The sequence below is a fragment of the Corella eumyota genome, chromosome 4 (assembly GCF_963082875.1).
Source record: "Corella eumyota chromosome 4, kaCorEumy4.1, whole genome shotgun sequence".
Lineage (NCBI taxonomy): Eukaryota > Metazoa > Chordata > Ascidiacea > Phlebobranchia > Corellidae > Corella > Corella eumyota.
The window spans coordinates 14,160,050-14,186,169 of NC_137493.1; the positions used below are offsets into that span (position 1 = coordinate 14,160,050).

Here is a 26,120-nt window from a genome sequence, read left to right on the forward strand (position 1 = left end):
TTTTAGGATTTAGAATATATACTTATAAAACTATCATTTGGTTTTTAGAAGATGTTAGAATTGGAAATCTTTATTTAAATTTAACTTAGGTTATAAATTGCATAATTTTGTGTATAGTTAAGCTTATGGGTTTCTGCTGTGTTTGGAAGCTTGTTAAGGATAAATTATTAAAAATATTTTTAAGGATAAAATAGAATTACTCAAGGGTAACGGGTAAACATAAGTTTGCTCACGTGTTTTAAATAAAACGCTAATTGGACTCCTAATCTATTTTTTTAGGTTAGTACGTATAATATCGTATATTATTTAAATATCTGACTAGGAAGATACACAACATCAAAAAGATTTTTAAAATGCCGTTGGAATTTTCGCGTAATTTCTGGGTAAACCTAGAAGAGTTGCAGGAATATTGCAAACAAGTTTACATGATCAGTGAAACACCAGACGTCCCCAAGTAAGAGTTTTTAATGTTCCTATCTTTTAAACTTTTATGATTGTAGTTGATTTAATGTCAATTTACTATTACCCGAATAAAACTATGTTTTAAGAGAGGAAGTAGAAAAGCGTGTTGAGGATGTTGTAGTTCAGATTGTACACCAACTATCAATAAAAACACCACCATGCTTGCAAATTAGGTAATAAGATTTTCACATATATTTTTTTTTCAAAACGATAACTTTTTGGTGTGGTGTTCAGAACACTTGCCTTACTCAATATGAATGATATGAACCTTTGTTAAGCCAACACTTAATTAGCAGCATAACTGCCAAAGACAACTTAAGACTGGGTAGGGGTAACTGCTGTTACTCCATGTTTAGGTTGTAAAGTCGAATTTTCTTCATTAAGGATAAATAAAGGCAAATTATTTTGTTCTTTAAGAAATAGGCATGATTGGGAAAATGCTGTTTACATTCCAAATGTTGGGTTGAAAATGGTGGATACTGATCAAGCAAATATTAAAACAATTTCAATAGCAAATGACGCATCAGTAGAAAAATTTGGTTTGTTACATGTTTGTACATTATTTTTAATAAAGTACATCATTTTTAGGTTTACGTCATATTAAACATTAAAATTGTTAAGTTTTAATTTTATTATTGTTTAAATAACTTTCGAAATTTCACAATTTCTATGCATTATATTTTTCTAAAAACAAAAACCATTAATTTTTTTAGGTCTAATGTTAAAGGTATTATCAATGATTTACAAGTTATTGAAAACAGATCAAGTTGCAACAAAGAGAGATTTGTATTATGAAGAAGTTAATGTAAGTTAAACAAATAAACAAATCGTAAAATGAGTATTAATCCAATTGATTAATTAACGTAAGTAGTAGTTTACCAAAGTCAGGCAGTTTTTTTACTCTTGTGCAATTTTTAGTTGGCAACCTTTTTATACTACCCTCTCTTGTGTTTTGTTTTTTGTTTGACTTTAAGTAACTTACAAGAAAAAAATCTTTTTTTTGAGGTATGCTATTATTAAAAGGCAGTAGTAGTCAAACACAGGATCTTATGTAATATTTTAAAGATAAAATTAAAGTAGACAATTTATTCCTTTTATTTATTTTTTTAGTTATTTAAAAATCAATCAACACTGGACCAAATAATTGACGAAATAGCTTGTATGTTGGAAGTACCTCGTCGATGGTTAAATGTAGTTGCAACTTCAAAAGGTTTTATTGTTGGGGATCTGACATTTACTGGAGCTAACGGAGAAATAATAGATTGCTCAAACTCTGTAAGAGTAAATATAGTTTAACTTTTAAAGAATAAAGAATGTATTAAAACTATATTTAACTAAAAAGAAAATATTTGGTATACAATTATGTATATACATTTTTTTACATAATTTTTTTTGATACAAAAAATATTATTAAATTAGCTATATTCTATTAGGTTTTTTAGAATAATTTAAAAGTAGTAAAATGGTACTTTGCTATACTGGTAAATCTTTAATTGTTGACTATTTAAATACTATAAAATAAATTAATTGGGTAAAAAAATGCTAAGATCAATTTTTTTATTTTATTTATATAACTTTTGTTTTTTAGAGTATATCGGTTCCCACACAAATTGATTTAATTGATAATATTCGATCAAAATTAGCCAAGTTTGTTTTAGTAGTTGAGAAAGATGCCACTTTTCAGAGGTTAATTGACGATGGTTTTTATAATGACATGCCTTGTATCATGATAACAGTAAGTTAAAAATGTTAGAATTTTTTTACTTGTTAAACCAAATAAAGCAGAAACTTAAATGGTAACTGCATCAATAAGTTAAATAAAACTAAGAATTTGATGTTAAGCACGGGCAATATTAAAAAAGGGGCTAAAAGAAAGACAGAAGGGGAAGAAGCTCTGAAAAGGGGGAAGGGGGAAGGAGGGACTTAAGGGAAAGTAACTTGCAGTCAATTTTAGGAAAAGGAGTTTGTCAATGCTTCCGTAATGCCTTTTAGCATTGACAATTTCCTGTCTAATAAAAATGACTCGAAAAACTTTCCTTTTAGCCATCCTTTTTCTTCTTTTTTTCTTTTAGTGCTTGCCTCCCCCTTCTCTTCACTTTCTTCTTTTAGTGTTACCCCTTACTACTACAGTTTTTTGAAACATAAAGCATTAATATAACATGCATACATACTAATAAATATTTTTATTTTTAAATTAGGGTAAGGGGATACCAGATATAAACACAAGATTAATAATCAAAAGAATTTGGAATGAACTTCAAATTCCTGTGCTTGGTTTAATGGATGCTGACCCTCATGGTGGTTATTTAGCAATTCTTTTTTTTTGTATATATTTTAATTCTTGATGTGGGAAATTTGCATGCACGACTTAAACATAGAGTAACATTAGTTACTCCGATCCAGTTTTAGTTGCCTGTGGCAGTTCGGGATGTTATAGATTATACATGTCAGATAATTATACTGCTGATTAAGTGCTGGCTCAGCAGGAGTTTATTTTATTTATAGCATCTTACTCAAGGGCGCTACAACATGAGATCAATAGGGATTGAACCGACGACCTTATGTGTGGTGTAGCAAGTGTTTTGGTTACTTTAAAGGCTTTATTCAAATGTTTATACCTCTTGTATTATCATCATATTAATTTAAATGAATTATAATTTTAGGTATTGAAATCATGTGTGTCTATCGCTTTGGCTCTCTGGTAAGTTACAACACGTTTTTTTTAGTAGTAAGTGTAGTACAGCACTTTTTAATGTGAAAAAGGTTATTATAATAAATTTAGAGAAGTTGTATGTATTTGTCATAGTTTTTGTTAAGTTAAATGTATATACCTGTTTTTTTTTTGTTATTTTTGTAACAGTGTGAAATTTTATTAATTTTAGTTTTTTATTTCATAGTCACAAAGTTTTGACACCTTAAGCCTTGCTCTACCTTTCATGAGATGGATCGGGGTTTTTCCAACAGATATTAAAAAGTAAATAATAGTTTAATATAATCTAATAATCATATTGCATTAAATAGATGAATATGTTGTTTTAAACCATTGTACAATTTTGCATTTACAATTTTGTATGTAAAGGTTACATTTACCAGCTGATGGAGTAATAAAAATGACTAAAAGAGATGAGTCGAAGTGCCACGACTTATTGGCAAGACCGTACATGAGTCACCACCCTGATCTAAAACAGGAGGTATTTAAAAATTTGCAATCAAATTTTCTTTTTTTTGTAAAAGCAACCACTCAAAATAAACAAGTCTATATTTAGTGCGCCAATTGCTAAAAAAAAATTTTAGAGATAATTTTTGTTGTTTTGTTTTATATAATATTTTTAGATTGAAGAAATGTTGTCAACACACAACAAAGCAGAAATTCAGGCACTGTCTAAAATATCTGCAATCTATCTATCCAAAGTATTTATTGCAACTAAAATAAAACATGGAGAATGGATTTAAATACAAGTAAGTAGTTTCATAAAAATTTAATAAATTAAAAATATTTTAGGATATTTTAATTTTGGTATGGTTTCTGCTGCTTTGCTTAATTGTCCTAAATATATTAGGCATTAAGCTATTACCGGCAGCGTGGTGTTGTGGTACCGGCAAAGTGGTGTAGTGGTAAAAACACTTGTTACTTCACACATAAGGTCGTGGGTTCAATCAAAATTAAGTAAAATAATATATAAAAATACTCCCCTTTTACAATATATTCCGATATTTTATTTGCATAAATAATTACACATTATTATATATACATATTTGGCAAAATAACATAAACAGATTTTCAAGATAATATTTGGTACAGATGATTTTTGTTAAAGGCATGTTTGTCATTACAATATTTTTATAGCTAAATCTTGTGTAATAAGTGCATTTATGCTACAGTTCTTTTACTGTATAAAAAAACAATACAATGAAATAGGGTAGTTTTATTATTGTGATTTGTGATGATATTGTAAAATAATAAATTTTTATTTTCAAAAGTAGAAGCTTATTTATATGGCAGTGTTTTAAGATATGGCATTTCAGATATATAAATACAAAATTAAAATTTATTAAACTTTTAAAAGATAGGCCTGTTAAAAAAGTGGGCAGAATAGAATAAGGCAGAATATTTTCAAATTGATTTAAAATTATTTCTTTTAACATATAAGATATGGGTATTTATTGTAACATTGTAACCAAAACATTTAAACGATTTTTTTAACATATCAGTTTAGTTTGGAATATTGTATGCCTATAAGTGCATGTATGTTAACAATAGGGGATGATAGCATTATATTAATATGAAATAAAGCTTAAAGTTTACATATGCAGAAAAGCCGAATAAAATAAAAACAAAAAATTATATATAACGAAAAATAAGGAATTATGAACACAGCATATTGTAATATTTTGTAAGTCTATGATTTCAATTTTATAGAAGTTTTTTGTCTTTAAGGGTATATTCTAATATGTATTTATACAAAACTTGACTTTTTAATTGTTTAATAGGACAATTAAATAATCTCGTTTTTTGCATAATGTGTAAATATGTCGTAGATAAATGTTAAAGATAGGTGGATAAGACAGAGTTAAAAGTAAAGCTGTATCTAATTTCCCCTTTCAACTAGAGAGTTAAAGACATAACATAACATAATTCAGTAAAATTATCAACAAAAATTGAAATTTTAAAGAAGTAAATTAATCTTACAAAGATACAAAAGAGTTCAGTAAAATTTTTCAACAAAATTTAGAAATTTTCAAAGAAATGATTGAATCTTGCTTTGTTGAGTTTATTGATGTTCTTGCAGGCCTCCTCAACACCACTGGTTAACCCATGTGGTCCACAACTAAAAACTCCCATAGTTCGAGTCTAAATAACACAAAAAATTTAATTCAAGTTGTGTTAGCTACATTTTTTGCAGTTTAGTTTATGTTTTTTTTTAGTTACTTAAATATTTTTTTTTTAGTTTTTTGTCGGTGTATATATTTTTTTTAGTTAATTTTTAATTAGTGTATTTATAAAATATATATTAATCTTGGTTATTTAAATAAATTAAAAAAAAGGTACATTTCTATTTATTTGGCAGTTTAGCCCAATGTGAACAGATAGATAACATTTATAAATTAGTTAAAAGTATTCAAATATTTAGGATTTTCGATTAGCCGAAATTGCAACCAAACAGCTTTAGTTTTTTATAACTAATAATACATAAACAATGCCAAAATAAAAATCAGACTGTAAGCTTACCCCACGATGTGTAGTTTGTAGAGAATCAAGGAAAGGTTCGAATTGTGGTCTTCCGAAATGAGTCGTTGCCTTCAACCCGGTGAACATACTTTTGCTTGCTACTTTTTGAAAGTATCTTTCACAAATGTACTGTAAAATATATCAAGAAGTTAAAGTCAGTATAAATTTACTTTTTAAGTACAAAAAATTTAAAAAAAAATTCTGTAAGGCTTTAGGACCCTTAAAAGTCTTGCTTTTTTAATAAAGTATTAAACTCAATACTTTGTTAACAACATACCAGCATAGTCGTCCTGAGATCAAACTTGTTTGCAAACTGTGTAATGTAAATATGAGTTGACACAAGATCACCACCTTGTGTTTCCTCCAGGTCTTTGATAATTTCGGTCAACCATTCAAAGTGACGTTGAGTCCTTGTTACCCAGATAAAATAAACCTAAAAATATTAAAATAAAGGTAGAAAGGTGGAAAAAATGAATAATATAAAAAGTTAAGTCAAAGGAATAGTTTATTGTGACCAAGTTTAGAAATCACTTTTTAGAAAAGATTTTATAAACAAACATCTGTTACATATTTAAAAAAATCCAACCTTTTTACAAGTTATCTGAAATCCCTTTTGAGTGTTAGCTCTGTTCACAATATCCTTGAGAATGGAAGCAAATGGAGTGACTCCAATACCTGCTCCCACCAAAACTGAAACCTCATATTTGTACCAATCCTGGTGACCTTCTCCAAATGGACCATCTAAGTACAACTAAAAAAGAAAATTTTTTTTAATTTTTTTTTCCAGGACCAGTTACATATACCATTCCGAAGTAAAAATATTGTACAATTTTAGAAAGCAAGTGTTTGCTTTTTGACCACTTTATATTTTACAGCATTTATTTTGCTAATCAGTATTATTTAAAGGAGTGTAAAAAATAGCACATGCATGTTTGCTTTACTTACGTTAGGTAGTTTTAGGTTTTGTTCCAATGAAGATTGGTATAAGTTTCTAAGATTAGTAGTCCAAGGTCCAGCTGATCTAATGTGCAAGGATAGATGTCTCTGTAAAAACAAATAAAGTTTGTTTAAAAAACCTAAACCATTTATAAATATGCCACTTAACTTTTTTTTTTGTATATATCTTTATCCTCGATGTGGGAAAGTCGAATGCGCGACTTAAACATAGAGTAACATTAGTTACTCCGACCCAGTCTCGAGTTGCCTGTGGCAGTTTGGGATATTATAGATTATAATTGCCTGATAATTATGCTGCTGATCAAGTGCTGGCTCAGCAGGAGTTCATACCATTTATAGCGCCTTACTCAAGGGCGCTACAGTATGAAAGCAGTGGGGATTGAACCCACGACCTTATGAGTGGTGTAGCAAGTGTTCTTACCACTACACCACGCTGCCGGTTAAGCTTATATTTTACACATAAAGTCCTTTATATTTTACCTCGTGAGGTGCAGAGGTAAGGGTGAAAGGATGATATTCATCAGGCCCCAAACCCAGCGAGGCGATTTGGACCCACTGTCCTGACTTGTAATCAAATCCTGTCGGTCGTTTAAACACTAAGTTTAATACTCCTGTAAAACGAAACAATGTTTTGAGAACAAATTCTTTTATCCAAGATTTATTTTATTAAATATTTTAAGGTTGTCTAAAATATATTAACTAAACAAACCAGAAGGCAAAGGTTCTGCTCTAACAACTGGTATTTCCACTTTTGATCTACTGATAGTGATAAGTTTGTCAATAGCGAAGATAATTGCAGGTACTATCAGGTAATATTGAAATACCGGAGATTGAAGTAAGCCTAAACTTCCATGGACAATGATCAGTACATAGATCACAGCTGAATATAATATTGATGTTTAGTGATTTAGATAGTAAGTTAAATTTTTGTTGTTAGTTTTTTTAGGTCAGTTTTGGTAAGAAAATGACAATATTACTAAAGCAACGCTTTATTTTTGTACAAGTACTACTTGTTCAGTTAAAATTTTTGTTTTGCTTGAAAAACTTAAGCTTTAAAATAGTTGTTTTATTAGCTTACAGTTAGAATTATATCAAATGCAAATTACAATATTATAAATAATTTAAGATGAAATAGTGTTAACCTACAGTATAAATGGTGGGTAATCCAGAAAGCCCTAAAGCAAAATCTTCTTGAATACTGCATAGCAAACACATACATGATAGCCAAGCTTAAAAGAATTAAAATTCCAGTTGTACCAGGGACAGTGTTGAAAAACCACCACATTAAGTTTCTTGGCAAGTCAGATCTTTAAAAAATATTAAAAATAAAGAATTCTGTTGAGTTGATTTTTTATTTTAATTTTTGTATAGGGTAATATTTGTTTTTAAATAGTTTTTGGGGTTTGATAGAGAAAACTGTTTTTTTGTGCTTGCAAATAATTTTTAGTTTTCTAAAAGCAAAGCCAAAACAAAATAAATTTAATAGCATTAAGGACCAGAGTAATAGTTATATATTACTACTAGTTATACACAGAATCCATTTATTGGTGTAATTTAAAATATTTGCAAGTTAAACAACGTTAGATTTAAATTTATATGTTGCTATTTATATCTTGTTGGAGGTAATTAGTTTAGGTGTAAGTTCTACTTACCCGTTATCAACAATCACTTTAGGAAACAAGCAAGCCAACACAGGTAATGGGTGTACACAGAAATGGTAGATATTGGTCAAATGTCCCAAAGCATGAAGCACTAAAAGCAGATCAAGTAAAAAGTATCACAAGTAGAACATTAGTTGTTGAACTTATTAAAATTGTAAGTTATATTTTACAATATTAAAGTAACTATACTAATTTTTTTGAAATGTTTAATAACAATGTATTGTTTTTTTATCTCATAGAGTCTGTATATTAAAATAAAATGTATACTTACAAGCTTCTACTAAAGCCACATAAGCAATTTGTTTATGAAAAGCAACAGCTGCATCGAAGGGAATGAAATTCTTTAGGAAAGTTTCTCGACAAAATGTGATCAAGTTACGGCACATGGTTAACAAGATAAAACTGAAATGAAACGAAGCCCCAGCAGCAGTTGCCCGACTTATAATTATTCCCCATTCAGACACTCTTCTTACACCACTGTGTTCAGTACCATATGCATAAACTAAAAAAAATTTAAGAATTTAAAAATATGGATATTTTTTAATTTTTTTTGTATTTTCTTATCCCCGATGTGGGAAGGTCGAACGCGCGACCTAACATAGAGTTACAACAGCTAACCTGACCTAGTCTTGAGTTGCCTTTAGCAGTTTGGAAAATTATAGATTAAATTTCCCCGATAATTGAGCTGCTGATTAGATGCTAGCTCAGCAGAAGTTTCTATCGTTTGTAGCACCTTACTCGAGGGCTCAACAGCGTGAGATCACTGGGAAGCGAACCAAAGACCCCATGTCGTGTAGAAAGTGATTTGACCTCTACACCACGCTGCTGGTTATAATTAATTAAATTTTGGCATTTTAAAAACACAAATATAAATTTTAAGAAAAATTTAACTGGGTATTTGCTGACTCACACATTGCTCTTTCAGCGATTAGAGCGATAGTGATGCCGTAAAAGATGACCATGCAAAAAATGTGCCGGCGATAATTCTCAACGCTTCTTTTGAGTGATTTCCACTTTCTTCCAAGCCAGGTCTTCTCTTCCTTTTCTGACACTGCTTCGAGAAAAACACCATCAGCATCTCTAAGGTAAAACAAAAATAGTTTTTTAAAAAGTTTAGATTTTAGAGGTTAAATTATAAAGTTTATTATTTGTTTCCTATCTCAAGTTATTTATAGTTACTGTATGACAAAATACTTTTTTTTTAATTTGAGAAATTTATTCAAATATCTGGTAAAATTGGTAATGTTTACACTGAAAATATATGATTTTAAGAATATAAGGATCGTCATAACAATTTAAAGGCATAATAAGTTTGTGTTATTGTCAGAGTCTTGTAAAAAGTGTTTTTTTATTTAACTAATTTTTTTACTTTTCATTGTTGTTAATTTGTTTGGTTTTGTCAGAATCACGTTTTCTTAAATGTGTTCCCTCCGATGTTGTTTCACTAAAAGTAATTAAAACAAAGTTTTACGTTTAAATGCAACATCTAAGCCTGGTTTTTGGTAAGAACACTTGTTACACCACCATGAGGCCGTGGGTTCAATCCCCTTGCTCTAATGCTGTAGCGCCTTGGTGTAAGGCGCTATAAACAGTGAGAACTCCCGCTGAGCCAGCTTTTAATCAGCAGTATAGTTACCTGGCAATTATAGTCTCTATAATATCCCAAACTGCCACAGGCAACTCAAGACTGGGTTTGGAGTAACTAATGTTACTCTATGTTTAGGTTCGCATTCGACCTTTCTACATCAAGGATAAAGATATATACAAAAAAACATAACATAAGGCTGATGTATAACCTAAAGTAAAAAAAACATGGCAAAAATAAAGTCGAATTTTTTCTTACTTTTCAGGTGCGCTGGTTTGTCGTAAAACATTTTTCTCATAATTTCTTTCTCCGGCCTTTTTTTTCATTGACTTCGAAAAGCCTGTAAAAAAATTAAATTATTTTTTTTTAAACCTAAACTAAATAAATGTTCACTTTTAGTTTAGGTTTAAATACTGTATAATTATATTTATTTAGCTTGGATTTATTTTAAGTATATAGCATATTGTAGACTCTGAATTATACAGAAATTATATAAGTTGTTTCACTATTACGTATTTTTGCATAAGTATACTTGTAAAATATTTTTAGAAAATCTTGCAAACCTGGTAATGACAATCTTGCACTCTGAAATTCACTTCTATGTTCTTTTAACATAACCGAGGTAAAGTCATCCTTGGTGATCGATTCCTTGTTTTCACCTGCTTCCCTGAAGATCGTGCTCACAGCTGTATCCAATTCTTCAGTTGTCAATTTTGCCCCAGCCATCTCCAGAAAGGATCTACCAAAAAAAGTCAGTTTAAAATTTTTTTCTAAATACAGAAATTTAATTTTTATCTGTTTTTAAACCGGCAGAGTGGTGTAGTGGTAAGAACACCTGCTACACCGCTGTAAGGTCGTGGGTTCAATCTTTACTGCCTTCATTGTAGCGCCCCTGAGTAAGGAGCTTTAAACGGTGGGCACTACTGCTGAGCCAGCACTTAATCAGCAGCATAATTATCGGGCAGTTTTAATCTAAATATTATCCCAAACTGCTAAAGGCAACTCGAAACTGGGTCGGAGTAACTGATGTTACTCTATGTTCAGGTTGCTCATTCGAACTTCCCACATTAGGAATAAAAATATATGCAAAAAAAAACCTTACCAAAAAATATTATGATCGTATTTAAAGGTTTTTTAAAGTAAATTTAAAATTTAATTTAAACAAATTTGTTTTAATTAATTAAATCACAAATCTACTTTATCATTTCTCTTCCTTCTGTTCTGTTTATTTCTCCGCTGTGATCAACATCGTACATATCAAACAACATCTGAGTTTTTTGTTCAGGAGTTCCTGTTTAGATTGGTTAATCAGGTTTTAATTTTTAGGCTAAGACACAAAATAAGTTCAACAATAAAAAAAAAACATTTATAAAAAGTTGCCTAAGCATGTTTAAATTGAAAATGAGTTTTGTTTAAAACAAGTATATCATGTTAAAAGTATATATACAAATTTAGGCAAGTAGATACACTTTTTTATATTGAAAAATTACCATTCATCAGTAGAATAGTAAGATCAGCAAATTCCCTGAATGAGAGATATCCACTGTCATCAGTATCAGCCAATCTAAACATTTGTTTCACGAACAAAGAGTCAGGTTTCATTCCAATACTTTCAGCTAGTTCCAGCTAAAAAAATGTAACGTTAGATAATATCGTTTTTGTGTTTAGAAGATTAATAAAATTATGTTTTATAGCTAGATTTTCAGGATAACTCTGTAGTTAAATTTTTAAATAAAAATGTAACTTATTGGTTTTCAGGCCCTGCATTTTAGTTTTTTTTTTTTTTTTAGTAAATATCTTTATCCTCAATGTGGGAAAGTCGAATTCACGACTTAAACATAGAGTAACAACTGTTACTCCGACCCAGGGATATTATAGATTATAATTGCCTGATAATTATGCCGCTGATTAAGTGGCTGGCTTAGCAGGAGTTCATACCGTATATAGCGCCTTACTCAAGGGCGCTACAGCATGAGATCAGTGGGGATTGAACCCACAACCTCATGTGTGGTGAAGCAAGTGTTCTTACCACTACACCAAGCTGCCGGCTACTACACCACGCTGCCGGCTACTAAACCACGCTGCCGGCTAATTTATTGCTGTCTTAAAAATTGGGTATCAATAACATATTTGTATCTTAAATTTACAATACTTCAAATCCAAGTCTTTTATAAACTAATACACACCTCTGTTAGCTCACAATCTGCTACAGCCATAGTTCTTCCAGATTCGCTTCCACTGCTGTCATCTTCAATTTGTAGTGCCTAACATATTTGATTTAGTGAGTTTAAATGGTAAAGCTTTATAATGAAAACACCAGTATTTACATATTTTTTCAAACATTTAGACAGTTGTAAAAAATATACAAAATTTTTTTTTTTCTATAATTTTATAGAATAATTTAAATCGAAAATGTAGACCCAAAATGTAAACTTTTAATTTTTTAATCTTATAATGCCCCAACACGATTATTTAATAGCAATAAAAAATGTTTAAAATGTAGTAATATTAAGTTCTTGACAGTTTTAAAACGAATTACTTACTTCAGCAAAAGTTTTTCTAAAGAAAGATTCCAACAAGATTTGCCTGACTTCTTTTGTAACTGCTTCAATTTTTAAAGCGTTTTCATCCAACTCAAATGGTTCAACTTGAACTCCATTTTTTTCTATAAACGTCTTCAATATTTCCAATGCAGTTGTTCTAAATGTATCGAATAGCTTTTGGAATTAATGGTTAACAAATAAGTTTGCATTTTTATGAAACTGGTAGCGTGGTGTAGTTGTTCTTGCTACACCACATGATGTCGTGGGTTCAATCCCACTGCTCTTATGCTGTAGTGTCCTTAAGTAAGGTGCTATAAACGGTATGAACTCTTGCTGAGCCAGGACTTAATCAGCAGCATAATAAGCGGGCAGTTATAATCTATAATATCCCAAACTGCCACAGGTGAGACTGGGTCAGAGTAACTGATGTACTCTATGTTTAGATCACACATTCGACTTTCCTACATCAAGGATAAATGTATATACATAAAAGTTGTACTGAAGAGACTGAAAGTTTCAACAGATTTTTGTCATTTAACAAGTCATTTTTATTATTGCTTCGATGTTTATTAAAGACAGTTTTAATAAAGTTTATTTTAAATTACCTTTCTTCAGCCTCCTGAAACCTCAAGACAATATCATATTCTTTGGGAACTCTAACAACGAGCAGATCTCTTTTCTTGTTGCGGGATGAGAACAGGTAAGTTTTCTAAACATTCAAATTTTGTATAAAGCTAATGTTTTTGTTAACTTTATTCATAAAACTCAAGCTAAAAGTTCTAGTTTTAAATGTGTTTAAATATTCTTTAAAAATAAGGCATAGTTAGTTATTTTAAATATAAATACATAAATAGCAACATGTCATTAAATTTAATGTAAATTTTTGAAACTTTGCTATTATGTGTTTATAATTGTTTTAGTTTTTAGTTCTGTTATATTATACACTGTTTTAGTTATACTTAAGCCTGTACATTTTTCTATATTTGGATCCCTGGATGTGTTAAAATTTTGCCTTAGATGAGGCACTGTAAATTTTAACATTGTTTAGGGTTTTGTTTATTATCTTTGGTACCTTGAATTTTTTTAGTGAAACTTTTCTAAGCTCAGCTCCAGCGGTGTTCAAGATCTTGATTAAAGACCCAGTCAGCATAATAATAACTCTTCGTGATTTTTCTTCTCCTTCAACTTCAAATGCTAAAAAATAAAGGTATGATATAAAAATATAAGTAAGTATTTGTTGGTAATAATAAGAAATGCTGTTCAGAATTAGGGTAATATATATTTTTTAAAACTAAATTTTTAAGTCATTTATCTCCTAAAATTCATTGGTTTTTGTATAATAATTGTTAACAAAAAAATATTTAATCTTTATTAAATATGTTACAAGTTGCTTGAAAAGTTTCTACTGCGTAAAAAACTTACCTGTAAAAGTGTTTACTCCTTCCGTTTGGCCATTAAGGTGAGAGCTGGCATGAGAGGCTCTCTTAATTGACTTTGTAGCTGCTATTTTCTTTTGTAAACTTAACGAGTTTTGTCGTTTCCAGGCAATCATACACATCACAAAGTAAGATACTATAAAAACATTTTACAAAAAACTTACAAAAAATTTCAAATTACGTTCATTAATTTTTTATTGAATTTTCACATTTTTTTTGTATATATCTTTATCCTCGATGTTGAAAGTTTGAATGCACAACCTAAACATAGAGTAACATCAGTTACTCCGACCCAGTCTCGAGTTGCCTGTGGCAGTTTGGGTTATTATATAAACCATAATTGCCCGATAATTATGCTGCTGATTAAGTGCTGGCTCAGCAGGAGTTTATACCGTTTATATCTCCTTACTCAAGGGCGCTACAGCATGAGATCAGTGGGGATTAAACCCACGACCCCATGTGTGGTGTAACAAGTGTTCAGTGTTCTTACCACTACACCACACTGTCGGTTGAAATTGAAAGAGTAATGCAGATAAAATAAATTATAATAGCAGAAATGCATATCTTATTGATGATCAATGTTATATAATTAATTAATAAAACACATGTTTGCTTATTAACTTACTAATTGGAAATAGAAGTAAAAGAACAAAAATTCCAACAAATTTGCCCCAGTATCCATTAAAGAAATCTATTCCAGTATTGGGTGTGCAAGGCTTGTTAAACATTTCTGTTGTAACTATTTTTGATGGACATCTCGAATCTATCAAAGTTTTAGTTTAGAACTAATTTAAATTGTACACGAGGTAGAAAAATGAAATTATAACTTAAAAGTTGTACTTCATTTTTCTATATATTTTTTTAATTATTCTAATTCTTAACTTTACAATAGGCTTAATAAAGCGTGGTGTAGTGGTAAGAACACTTGCTACACCACCATGAGGTCGTGGGTTCAATTGCCACTCTTATGCTGTAGCGTCTTTGAGTAAGGCGTTCTAAACGGTACAAACTCCTGCTGAGCCAGCACTTAATCAGCAGCATAATTATCAGGCAATTATAATTTATAATATCCCATACTGCTAAAGGCAACTCAAGACTGGGTCGAAGTAACTGATGTTACTCTATGTTTAGGTCGCGCATTCGACCTTCCCACATCAAGAATAAAGATATATACATACGAAAAAAGGGTAACACTTACCCAGTCTTAAGTTGGCTTTGTCAGTTTTAAATGTTATTAATATTGATGTAAGTAGGTTGACATACACTAACAATAATACAAACTACAATAAACCCTTAACAAGTAAATTTATTTTACCAGTGATCCTAAAAACATTTTCTTGTAAATTTGGAATGGAAGTAACGGTTGAAATAATGTCAGTCATTGTTGTGTTTTTTATTTCTTCAATTTCTTGTTCAGTAAAGATTCTATAAATAAATCAATTAAAATTTTAACCTCAAATAACGTTTGTGCAATATTGTTAAGATACAAAAAAATTTTTTTTACCCGTTATCTGAATTCTCGAACCAAAATCTGTCACTGTCTCTTGTTCTTCTAAATTGATCCATCATGACTTGAGAAAATAAAGTCCCCGTGAGGTCATCATTACTTTCCAATAACCCTCCGACATAAAATTCCAACAGTTCAGTGTCGTTGCCGTATAATTCTATCAAGCGATCAATTATCTAAAACAATTCAAAAATTTTTAATGTCAAAATATTATTTTTACTGACAAGTGTTATCTTTATTGATAAATATTTGTATGAAAAGACCAAAATATCTTAAAAATGTTTTAACTTTTTAAACCATTTTTAACAATATTAGTCTAATTTGTTTTTGGTTTTTAAATTAATTTTATCCAATAATATTTCACTTACAACTTCAGGCAATCTTGGATTTAGTTCCCTGAAGTTTGTGATTGGTTCCATGTCAAAAGATCTCCTCACATTATTAAAAGTAGGAAGGCCAGCATCTCTTCCTCTTTGTATTGTAACTGCTTCCAAGTCCATTCTGGTACGTTTTAAAGGACCATACAAAAACTCTAAAAATTAAATTGCTAGGTTAAAAAAGTTTTAAAAATTGTTTTATTTATTTATTTTTTGTATATATTTTTATCCTCGATGTAGAAGAGTCAAATGGCGCCTTAAACATAGAGTAACATCAGTTACTCCAACCCAGTCTGGAGTTGCCTGTGGCAGTTTGGGATATTATAGATTATAATTGCCCAATAATTATGCTGCTGATTAAGTGCTGGCTCAGCAGGAGTTTGTACCGTTTATACCACCTTACTCTTAGGTGCTACAGCATGAGAGCAGTGGGGATTGAGCCCACGACCTCATGTGTGGTGTCGCAAGTGTCTTACCACTACACCAAGCTGCCAGTTTAAAGCCAATATATGATATGCTGTTAAGATCTTATGAAAATTGTTTTGCATTAATTTATTTAAAGTTAAGTAATGTTAAATACTGATTATTTAAAATTTATCGCAGTTGTTTAAACTTTAAAATATATCTGTTTTTTTCATAGGTTTATTGTTTATTACTTCTCAAGTCATCAACAACAATTCTGTCATCAGCTTCAGCTGCTTGTGATGTCATACCAAGAATAATGGGACTGATTCCATCTTGTTCTATGGCATCCTAAGTACAAAAGGTTATTTTTATTTCTTTTGTAAACTTTTTATAGCCTTGTAATCTGGCTTATAACAAGTTTTAAAATAAAGTATTTTAAGGGTCTAACAAATATTACAGAATTGAAGAAGGGTATTTAAAAAAATGATCAAATTTGCAGTAAAAATTTAACAAACAAAAACTTACCTGTAATTGCCAGTAAGTATTGCATAGTCTCAAAGCAGGCTCCCCGGCAGAGTTGCCATAAATCTCAGGTAACGGATCAACAGGTAAACAATCATTTGTTCTTAGAACGACTCCACTTGGAATCAAACTGTGGGCACTTCGCATCGCAGCTACTGCAAATTCTGCAGCAACGCTTGGGTCCAAAAAGTTGTTGTAACCTAAATGGAATGTTTTATTAAAAAAATTTGCTTTCTGCATTTTGGTACTCAACAAATGGTTTAATAATATCTAAAGCTTTTCTAAATCTATTTTTTATATTTATATATATATATATATATTTACCTGTATAAGGTGGTAGACTTGAATTAGTCATAACTGGAACCCAATCATAAATTGCAATTTTTTGATAAGTTGCGATCACCCATCTTCTTGCTGCATCAAATATCTAAAACAAAAAAATTTAAAATATAGTTGAATTAAATGTTTCTTTAAACTTAAAAGAAACAAGTTGATAAATAATACTTATTCAAAAAAATAAAACAGTATTGGAAAATTTAACCAAATTTTTAAATATTGATTTTTTCCTAGCAGTTTGTAGGTAGCATATTTTATTCCAATAAAAAGTTGTTTAATTTTAAAATAAATTTTTTTAATGATTTTTAAAACTTAGAAAACTTTAAATTTAGTTTTTACCTGTTGATCAGACCATGTTGGGTTCAATCCTGCATATCTATCAGCTTGATAGTTATGCCATCTGTACCACAACACTCCAATGGACATTAAAAATGGGTTTTCATTACCTCGTGGATTGCCAAAACCTTGGTAAGATTTCAAAAAAAGAAAAATTTAAAAAGTTGTTTGGAATGTTTAACTCGTTTCGTAGTATCAGAACACTCGACTTCACTATTTAAAGTCCTGGGTTTAATCCCCACTGCCCTTATGCTACAGCCTTTTCTTAATAACGACGCTTTAAATGGTATGAACCCCTGCTGAGCCAACACTTAGTCAGCAGCTTGAATATTGGGCAATTGGAATCTATAATACTCCAAACTGCCAAAGGCAACTCCATACTTGGTCTGGGTAACTGATGTTACGCTATGTTTAGGTTATAAGGTCGATCTTCCTACATCGAGGATAGATCAATTAAAAAAATGCCATGTTTTTTGAACAACTTCAAACTATATTTTCATAAAAATAATGTAAAATAGTCTATTTGTCATTAACTTCTTGATTCACCTATTTCATCTTCAGGATTTCTGAGCTCTGGTGGCCTCTTAGGGCTAACAATTGGGTTAACAAGTGGTAGCTCTCTCCTGTTAAAAGCAGGTATATCAAACCCCTCTTCCCCCAATAGTTTACCCCCAACAAATGATCGTAAATTCTCCGCCCATGAATTGCTGTTACCGTATATTACACTTCCATCAATCCAGGCTGTAGCGTGGTTATCCTGTAAGAAAAATTGAGTTGAATTTAATTTTTGAGAGGTTTAGAGAATAAATTAGAAAAAATGGGGACACAATAATTTTTCTTTTGCGAAATGTGTATTTAAAAGGCGAGCAAAAATAAAGGTAGTAATAAAAAAATATTTAAAAAAAGTACCACAACTCTGGGTGAATTGGTCGATTCCCCCGTGCCCTCAACGAAACTTGCCCTAAACAGGGGCATGATATCTCCCTGGGGAGGTTGGGTGCCATTTATTGTGGGTATTGGAATGTTAATGTATTGGTTGGGGCAAGTATACCATCTACTGTCAAGCATGTCATCAGCCAAGTGTTGGCCTGCGAAAATAAAAATATTAGACTTTTTTGTATATATTAATATTATTATCCTCGATGTGGTAAGGTCAAATGCGTGACGTTAACTTCAACCCAGTCTTGAGTTTCCTTTAGCGGTTTAGGATACTATAGATTATAATTGCCCGGTAATTATGCTGCTGATTAAGTGCTGTCTCAGCAGGAGTTCATACTGTTTATAGCGCCTTACTCAAGGGCGCTGCTGTATGAGAGCAGTGGGGATTAAACCCACGACTTCATGGTGGTGTAGCAAGTGTTCTTACAACTACACCACGCTACCAGTTTAACTTTGTATTGGGTGTATTATATATTTTTGTTTATATGTAAAACGTAACTGTAAGCAATTCAATTTGCGTAGTGAGTGATATAAAAAGAGTTGTCGTTAAATAACTTTTTGTTTGATGGATCTTTTTTGCAAATATTTGTAAAATGTGTAATGTCAATGCAGTTACGAATAAAAACTATTAAATGCTTTGACATGGTAAAATTATTAAAACATTGTATTGGTTGGCTACTCGCTTTTGATTTGTTAACAGAATAATATTATATTATGGTAAAAAGTATAAAATTTCGAGATATTGTGAATGGCGGCGAACTACGATCCTAAAGGCTTTGGGTTCAAGCCGCACCAATGTCACACTATTTGCTCTTTAGCTTAGCACTTTTAAATAGCTAAAAACACGTCTAAACAGCACACACTTTATTAATAAAATTACAGATAAAACTATCACTTCAAAGTGATACAAAAAAGATACCTTGAAAAGCAAAAAACACGGTTCGACCGAGCGAGGATGGTATTCCAGACGGACCAGCCATAAGCATGTTGCTTAAAGTGATTGCGTTTGGTAATTCGTTGGTGTTAGGGTGTGATACTCCGTCAGTATAAGAAGGTATGCTCATTCGTAATAAACCTTGGCCTAAACATAATGATGTTACGTATTTTTTGGTTTAATTAAAATTGTAAAACATTAGAACCTTTCTTTCTTGAACAGAAATATAAAATCACGCATTTTTTAAAAACTTTGAAAATAAATGCAGTCGGTTAGAATTGAACCTTACACTCTGGGTTCGTAAGTTAAAAATAAAGATGTTATCTATCTTTTGGTTTAGTAAACAGGCAATATTTATTGATTGTTGCTTTTTTACAATAAAATAAAAATTAAAACAATTAAAATTGTAACACATTAGAACATTTTTTATTAAATAAAAATACCATATTATGCATTTTTTAAAACTAAAAAAAAGAAAGCAGTCGATTAGAATCGAACCCTAAACCCCGGGTTCATAAGTTAACTTTACCTGGCGTCCCCCATTGTGGTTGGTCTATATTATTATACCAACCATTCAATCTTGAATTTTTGTTCAAAGTTTGATGTTCGCCTATTAATAAAAAATCGCAAAAATAAATAATTAAAAAAACAATATTTTTAAAATATATTTAATATAGAATTTATTATTTTCAGTTTTAAAATTGTTTTTAGGTTTTAGTTTTCTGGGTAATGTAAAAAACAATTTAAAAAAATATTTATTTATCTAAAAATATAAGTTAATCACAACGATTTTTTGTTTTGAATTGCATTTAAAATAGCAAATACATTACACATTTCTTAAAATTAAAAAAAAGAAAAGACTTATTATTTTTCTCAATTAAACGCGGATAAATATTACTGGGTAATGCAAAAAAAATTCTAAGTAGAGCTTGTTTATTTTTAAACTTTTGGTAAAAACATTATTAAAATCGAAAAACCGGTTGCTTAAAACAGGTTATCATTTTAAAAAATAATTTTGCTTAAATAAATGTTAACTGACAAATAGGTTTGCAAAATATTAATACAATTAATTAATAAAGGACAAAAGGAAATTATTTTATTATGATTTAAGAAGTAAATATAATAAAATTTAAATGAAAATGTGTTTTTCTTCAAACTAATATTTGACATATTATAAACACAACTAATTAGGTTCGTTTGACATATAATACATAATTATAAATAACGTTTTTACTAATAGATTTGATTACGTGATAACGTATTAATATTAACGGAAAACATTAACTTTTACTAATCAAAATATTGTTTTAATTTTTTCCGAAATTTACGCATTAGTATTTTTGGTCCATAGATATCAAAAAAAAAATTTCTGCCTCGGGTGATTTTTATTCTTTACGTCAAAAAAACGATTTGATAAATTTTTTGAGACGTTTTTAAACGCTGATTAATTAAAAATTTTAAGGCGTTTTCATTTTAACCACCGTTACCAGTTACTTACATTTATAAAGCCCGTAATCGTTTATTTTTTGAGTAACTTACTAATTTTAGCACCAAAACGTCTAGTTGAAGAACAAACAGATTATACAAAAATATTTACATAATTTTAACAGTAATTTTATTAGTGATATTCCGTAAATAGTTATAATTATTTTAAAATCCGCGGAAATCGAAAAAACACGGATTACCGTAATCCGCTTTTTGGTGGTGCCGCAAAATATAGAAAGTCATAACAAACCGGTTTAGTTTAAAACGTTTCGTTTTATATTTTTAAACCTTTTTAAATCTCTATGTAAATTTTTGTAAACTGTAATTTAAATTAGTAGCTATTTTGAACTTAAAAAAATTATTTTATATTTTTGACCGATAATTTTTGTTTTAAATATATAAATTTAATAATTTATATGAAGAAGTAAATAATGACTATGACGTCATAATCTTACCTTTTATGACGTATGTTCCCACCAAAAGTAGAATAAAAGTTGACTGAAAAAAAGTAATCGATCGACTTTTACCAGACATCCTAAACCGAAACCTAAAAAAATAAATAAATTGATAAAAGATTAGTTATATAATATTTCAGTAGCCTTAACCGGTAGAGGGGGTAGGAGATTAGTAATTAAAATTTCCTGTTTGTTGACAAGTCTGAAAGCGTGGTAAACTAGTCATGGCATCGGATGCAAGCCGACAGGTTTCGGGTTCGAGCTGCACCAATGCCACACTGTTTTTTATTTTTATTCTATATTAAAGAAATGTTTTAATATATTTTTTTGTTGATTTTTTAAGATTTTTATGCACTTACAATTTTTTTGTTGTTCTAAAATTATGTATAAACATATGAAATCACAGTACGTGATATATTTATGACGTTACTTAAAATTTAACGTAATTTTATTTTGAGAAAAACGTACAAAACATGATAGATTATGGGACTTACTAACAGATTAAAACATAATTAACCTGTTTCGAATTAACGTAACCTTTTACTTTTTACTAAAACGTTATTTTTAGTTTGGCGACGTTTTTTTAGGTAGGGTGATTTAAAATTTTCGAAAAATCAATTTTTTAATTTTGGAAAAATGTTTATATCACGTGACTGGTTAAATGTCGACGGATCAAATTTCAATTATGTTTTTCCACGTTTTGGCGACGTCTAATATAAGTTCTGTTTTTTATGTCTAGTGGAATACCGTACAATGTTTTGTGCCAGGTATTTTTTTTCAACTTTGCCAAAATTCGTATTGTTATTATGACTAGTGGTAAAAAAAAATTTAAAAAATTTTTTTTTTTTATGAAATTGACCAAAATTTTTTTTCAATTTTTTTCATAATTCAAAAAAAAATAAAATAAAATATAAAAACTTGTAATATTTTTTTTGAGCAACTATATTTTACTTTGAAATTTTAAACTTGTATTATGATATTTTAAGTTTATTATTCAACAATACATTTTAAATGTGTACAATGAAATAGCGAATATTTGCGCGGTCTCGCTAAGATACGGACCCTACCCTATACCAACTTTACAACTATTTAAATGCATTTCGGTTTACTTAGACACATTTATCACTTCAATTGTTACGTCACGATCTCAAGTATGCGGTTTAGACAGGCTTGTACACATTTTCCTGTTAGGTAAAGAATTTTTAAAGTGAAAATTCGAAAAAAAATTTTAATGTGAAAAAACAAAAAATTTTGTATTTTAAATTTAAAAAAAAATGTTGTACATTAAGAGCTACAATTAATTAATGGTGTTACGAAATCGAACGGTTTAATAATGTTAAGGAAGTTAAATTGCACCATATTAAAATTAAACATTAAAAATTATTTCAAAAATTTTCAATTTTTTTTTTAATTTTAACGAAAATTTTAAAACTTTTTTTTTTTCAAAGTGAATTTAAATATTTGCAAACCGAAACTAGATATTCTAATATAGCTTTCTTACGTAAATACACATGTGTTTTAACGTTTAAAATTACCACTCTAAAAATTTAATTGTTTGCAAATTTGGTTCAAAAATTCTTGTTTAAAATGCGCCCTGTAAAATTTTAAGCCTAATTACAATGCTTATATTTTACAAACATTTTATTGTAGCTATAATTGTTTTAATTGGCATTCCCGTTGAATAAAATTATTGTTTTGTTGTTGCATAATTTGTTTAATTTTGTTTTTTTTTGACTTAAAAACTTAATTTGTGAGAAAATCTTTTTTAATTTTAGATTACTAATTTTTGTGAATCATAATTAAAGGTAAATTATGATTAAACTTGTGTGCTTTTGCAACGGGTAAAAATAAACTAGTTCTAAATTTCGGAAAAAAGTTATATAAGTCATATTAGGTATATTAGTAATAGTTATATAAGTAGGTTGTTATTTTTTAAACCTCATTTGATTATTTGGGAAAGTTATTTTTCTAATTTAACCTACGTCCTAGTAAATGGATTTAATTTCGAATTTTTGATTTCAAAAACCGGTTTTGTCATCTAGAATTGAACTCTGAACCTCTATATTTATAAATAATGAAAATTTAGAATTCAAAAAAACACCGAGTCACTTAAATACAGACATTAATTTTGTTACAAAATAATGACACGGCAAATCTCAAGTCGAACGTAACTTCCGGTTAAAAATATTTTTTATTTGTGACGTCATATATCTGAGTGCGCGAACGAAGTTGAAAGTTCTGCTTTGCGAATGACGGACGCGTGATTTTTGCCCGAGCATGCGCGTGACGTCATCAGCGTGGAGTGACGTCATGGAACGTGATTGGGAAATGGAGAACGTGATTTTTGCAACATGGCAGTCAAAACAAAAAACAAAATTAAAAAAAAATTTTTTTAGGAAAAAAAACAAAAAAATGCGAATTTTTTTTGAGTTTAAAAAAAGAAAAAAAAACAGTTATTTTTTGGGGTTTAGAATACGTTATGCCAGGATAAATATTTGTAAGTGTTTAATTTGCATATTTTTTTTGCAAAAAATGTCAATAAAATTAGTAATCGAAAATTAGCATTTTAATTTTCATTAATTATCAAAACAGAATTTTAATTTCAATTTTTACATACAATATTATTACAACAAATAATAATAATAATACCGGTTAATTACTTACCAAAATATGACTTAAATTAGTAATTCGTCGGCAGTTGTTATTTTAAATCAACAATTAAATAACTTGAAAACTATATCTGAAAGTTTAAAGTAATTACGGTTAATATTATAATAACAACCATATAAACAAAATGTTTATTTTTAAACTTTTAAACCACATTCCATACTTATTTTGCGTCTTATTTTGTTTATAAATTACGTAAACTGACGTAATAGAGATTATTTAATTGTGCTATCATTTCCTGGTCTATGGCATTTCCTGATAAGTTATCAAAAGCTTATTTTAAGTAAAAATATTTGATTTTTTAAGTAAAAAATTAGTAAAAATTTGTATAAAATAGGTAATGCGTAAAGCTGCTGATTAAAAAAAATTGTAAATTTAAAGCTTAAAACTAGTTATTTCTCGTTACGTTTTTGTTTATTATGTCGTTCAAATATTACCTGAAACTAACTTCAATTCGGGTTAAGGTGCACTAAAAACGATGCAAATAAACTTAATTTTATTCAATTCTAACTAACTTGTCGACTTTTCTTAAAATTTAACTCGTACTGCGACAGCGTTTTAACAGTATTTAATCCTGTAGCGATAAACAGTATTCGCTCTTCGCACTAATTTCCCCTAAGGCGGGGTTGATTTTTAATTTATGTTGTTAATTTTCATTAAAGACCTTTTTTTACCATACCCAACTAAACTTATAAACTCGGCCTACAGAATGCACCGTCTTAGTTTGCAGATAGTCTTAACTAAAAATGGCTAATAAAAAGCCTAGCTACTTATATTCGTCCCGGAATGAAGGCAAAAAAGGCAAGGCTCGCGACGATAATTATAAAAGGCCGGAGCGTTTAGAATGTTAATGTATCCTAGTAAATGAACTGGCAGGCTACGTGCGCCGGGAAGTTAAAGGGTTCAGGGTATGATATATATGCATATACATTTGCGATAAGCCAAGTCAAGTTGGTAAAATTTCTACAAATAGCGCAAGTTTGTTATTGGCGAGTTGTGTGTTTTTTAGAAGTTCAAGTATAGGTGAACGCGCGTTTTTTTTTTTTATAAATATTATGTAAAAATAATTTTTTTAAATAAATATTATGTAAAATAGGGAAGATGTGTTTATACCAACCTAGCGTTGAAAAATGTTGGTAATATTTATTTTTTGGTCAGTCAGATAAATTTTTAGAATAAGGTTTAAGTATTTTGGTTTGGTCTTAAAGTATCGACGTCGCCAAATAGTTGTCGTAGTTGTTCAAATCTCGCAAATTACCACGTGATGTCATAATTAATTAGGCCTAATTTAACCGAATGTTTACTTCGTTCAAGATATGTGTTTTCTTCGCACGGTTAATATTTAAATATCTTACTACTCTATCGCGAATTACGAATTAGTTATTGATTAAAATTCTGTGAAAATATTTATCTTTTCATTACAATTTTTTTCAGTAAAATTAAGATTATATTTTTGTAAAAAAAATTTTAATTTAAAATAAAATAAAAAAAAATTATTAAATATTTTTTGAACCGGCATTTTCAAATGTTAATTTTAATTTGCATATTTTGCGTAAAAAATTGATATTTGTTATAAAGTTTAAATTGTCTGGTAACAATGATTTATATCACGATATAGATACTAAATAACACATGCAGCTGCATAGCTATAATTAATAAAAGTTAATAAATTACGTTATTTTTATTTATAGCATATTACAATTTTTGAGTTTCGTTCCACAGGTCGTGGGTTCGAATCTTACCTGTGACAGTTAAAATTATTTTTTTAATAGACCGTATATTAACTTAGAATTATTTAATTTGTATATAACTTTTAATTCGTTTTGTAGTTTTAATTTATATAAAAATATATAATTTTTAACATAATTACCTATAAATTGGTTTAATTATAAAAAAAAAAATTTATAATTGCAAATGTATCATTACTTCAAATTAAAAGTTTTTCTCAGAGCTTTTTTACGTAACTGCATGTTATTGTAGCGTCATAATCATATTGCATCTACGCAGCATATATTTAGACGTATTGGGAAAAAACACGTACTTTTTTCTAATCGTTTAATTATAACTGTATAGGCTTATACGTAAAAAAATATTTGTTTAAAATATTAAAAAAGGGTGATTTTTAAAAAAGAAATTTTTGAAATCCTAAAACGAAATTTTTTTAGGCGATTTTAGTTTTTTAAACTTTCGCAATATTGAATTAAATTAGTAATTTTTTATTAATATTGCGAAACGCTCAGAAATTTATTATGTAATGTCACGTGATTATCATAAGATACATAA

The 26,120-nt window shown here is 29.2% G+C and overlaps 2 protein-coding genes across 2 annotated transcripts; one reads left to right on the forward strand and one right to left on the reverse strand.

The window, feature by feature from the left end:
* The first annotated feature begins 554 nt into the window (after positions 1-554).
* Positions 555-3,915, forward strand: LOC145750623 (meiotic recombination protein SPO11-like). Its single transcript, XM_082566696.1, has 10 exons — positions 555-635; positions 880-1,001; positions 1,176-1,267; positions 1,573-1,743; positions 2,051-2,197; positions 2,661-2,760; positions 3,126-3,163; positions 3,360-3,436; positions 3,542-3,653; positions 3,796-3,915. The coding sequence occupies exons 2-10, from the start codon at positions 932-934 to the stop codon at positions 3,913-3,915; spliced, it is 927 nt and encodes a 308-aa protein (XP_082422822.1). The 5' UTR covers positions 555-635; positions 880-931.
* A 330-nt stretch (positions 3,916-4,245) lies between these two features.
* On the reverse strand, positions 4,246-23,907 carry LOC145751608 (dual oxidase 1-like). Its single transcript, XM_082567793.1, has 35 exons — positions 23,835-23,907; positions 21,171-21,262; positions 19,760-19,840; positions 19,216-19,377; positions 18,267-18,445; positions 17,904-18,114; positions 17,361-17,485; positions 17,010-17,112; positions 16,689-16,885; positions 16,415-16,511; positions 15,750-15,913; positions 15,379-15,557; positions 15,190-15,299; positions 14,500-14,637; positions 13,861-14,010; positions 13,511-13,632; positions 13,044-13,147; positions 12,439-12,595; positions 12,082-12,159; positions 11,386-11,521; positions 11,093-11,186; positions 10,459-10,634; positions 10,154-10,235; positions 9,680-9,754; positions 9,221-9,390; positions 8,582-8,812; positions 8,302-8,401; positions 7,796-7,956; positions 7,359-7,529; positions 7,130-7,260; positions 6,638-6,736; positions 6,279-6,443; positions 5,970-6,125; positions 5,693-5,821; positions 4,246-5,314 (listed from the first exon to the last, which is right to left on the reverse strand). Exons 2-35 carry the CDS (start codon positions 21,247-21,249, stop codon positions 5,192-5,194), a joined length of 4,635 nt encoding a protein of 1,544 aa, XP_082423919.1. The 5' UTR covers positions 21,250-21,262; positions 23,835-23,907; the 3' UTR covers positions 4,246-5,191.
* Between the last annotated feature and the right edge of the window lie 2,213 nt (positions 23,908-26,120).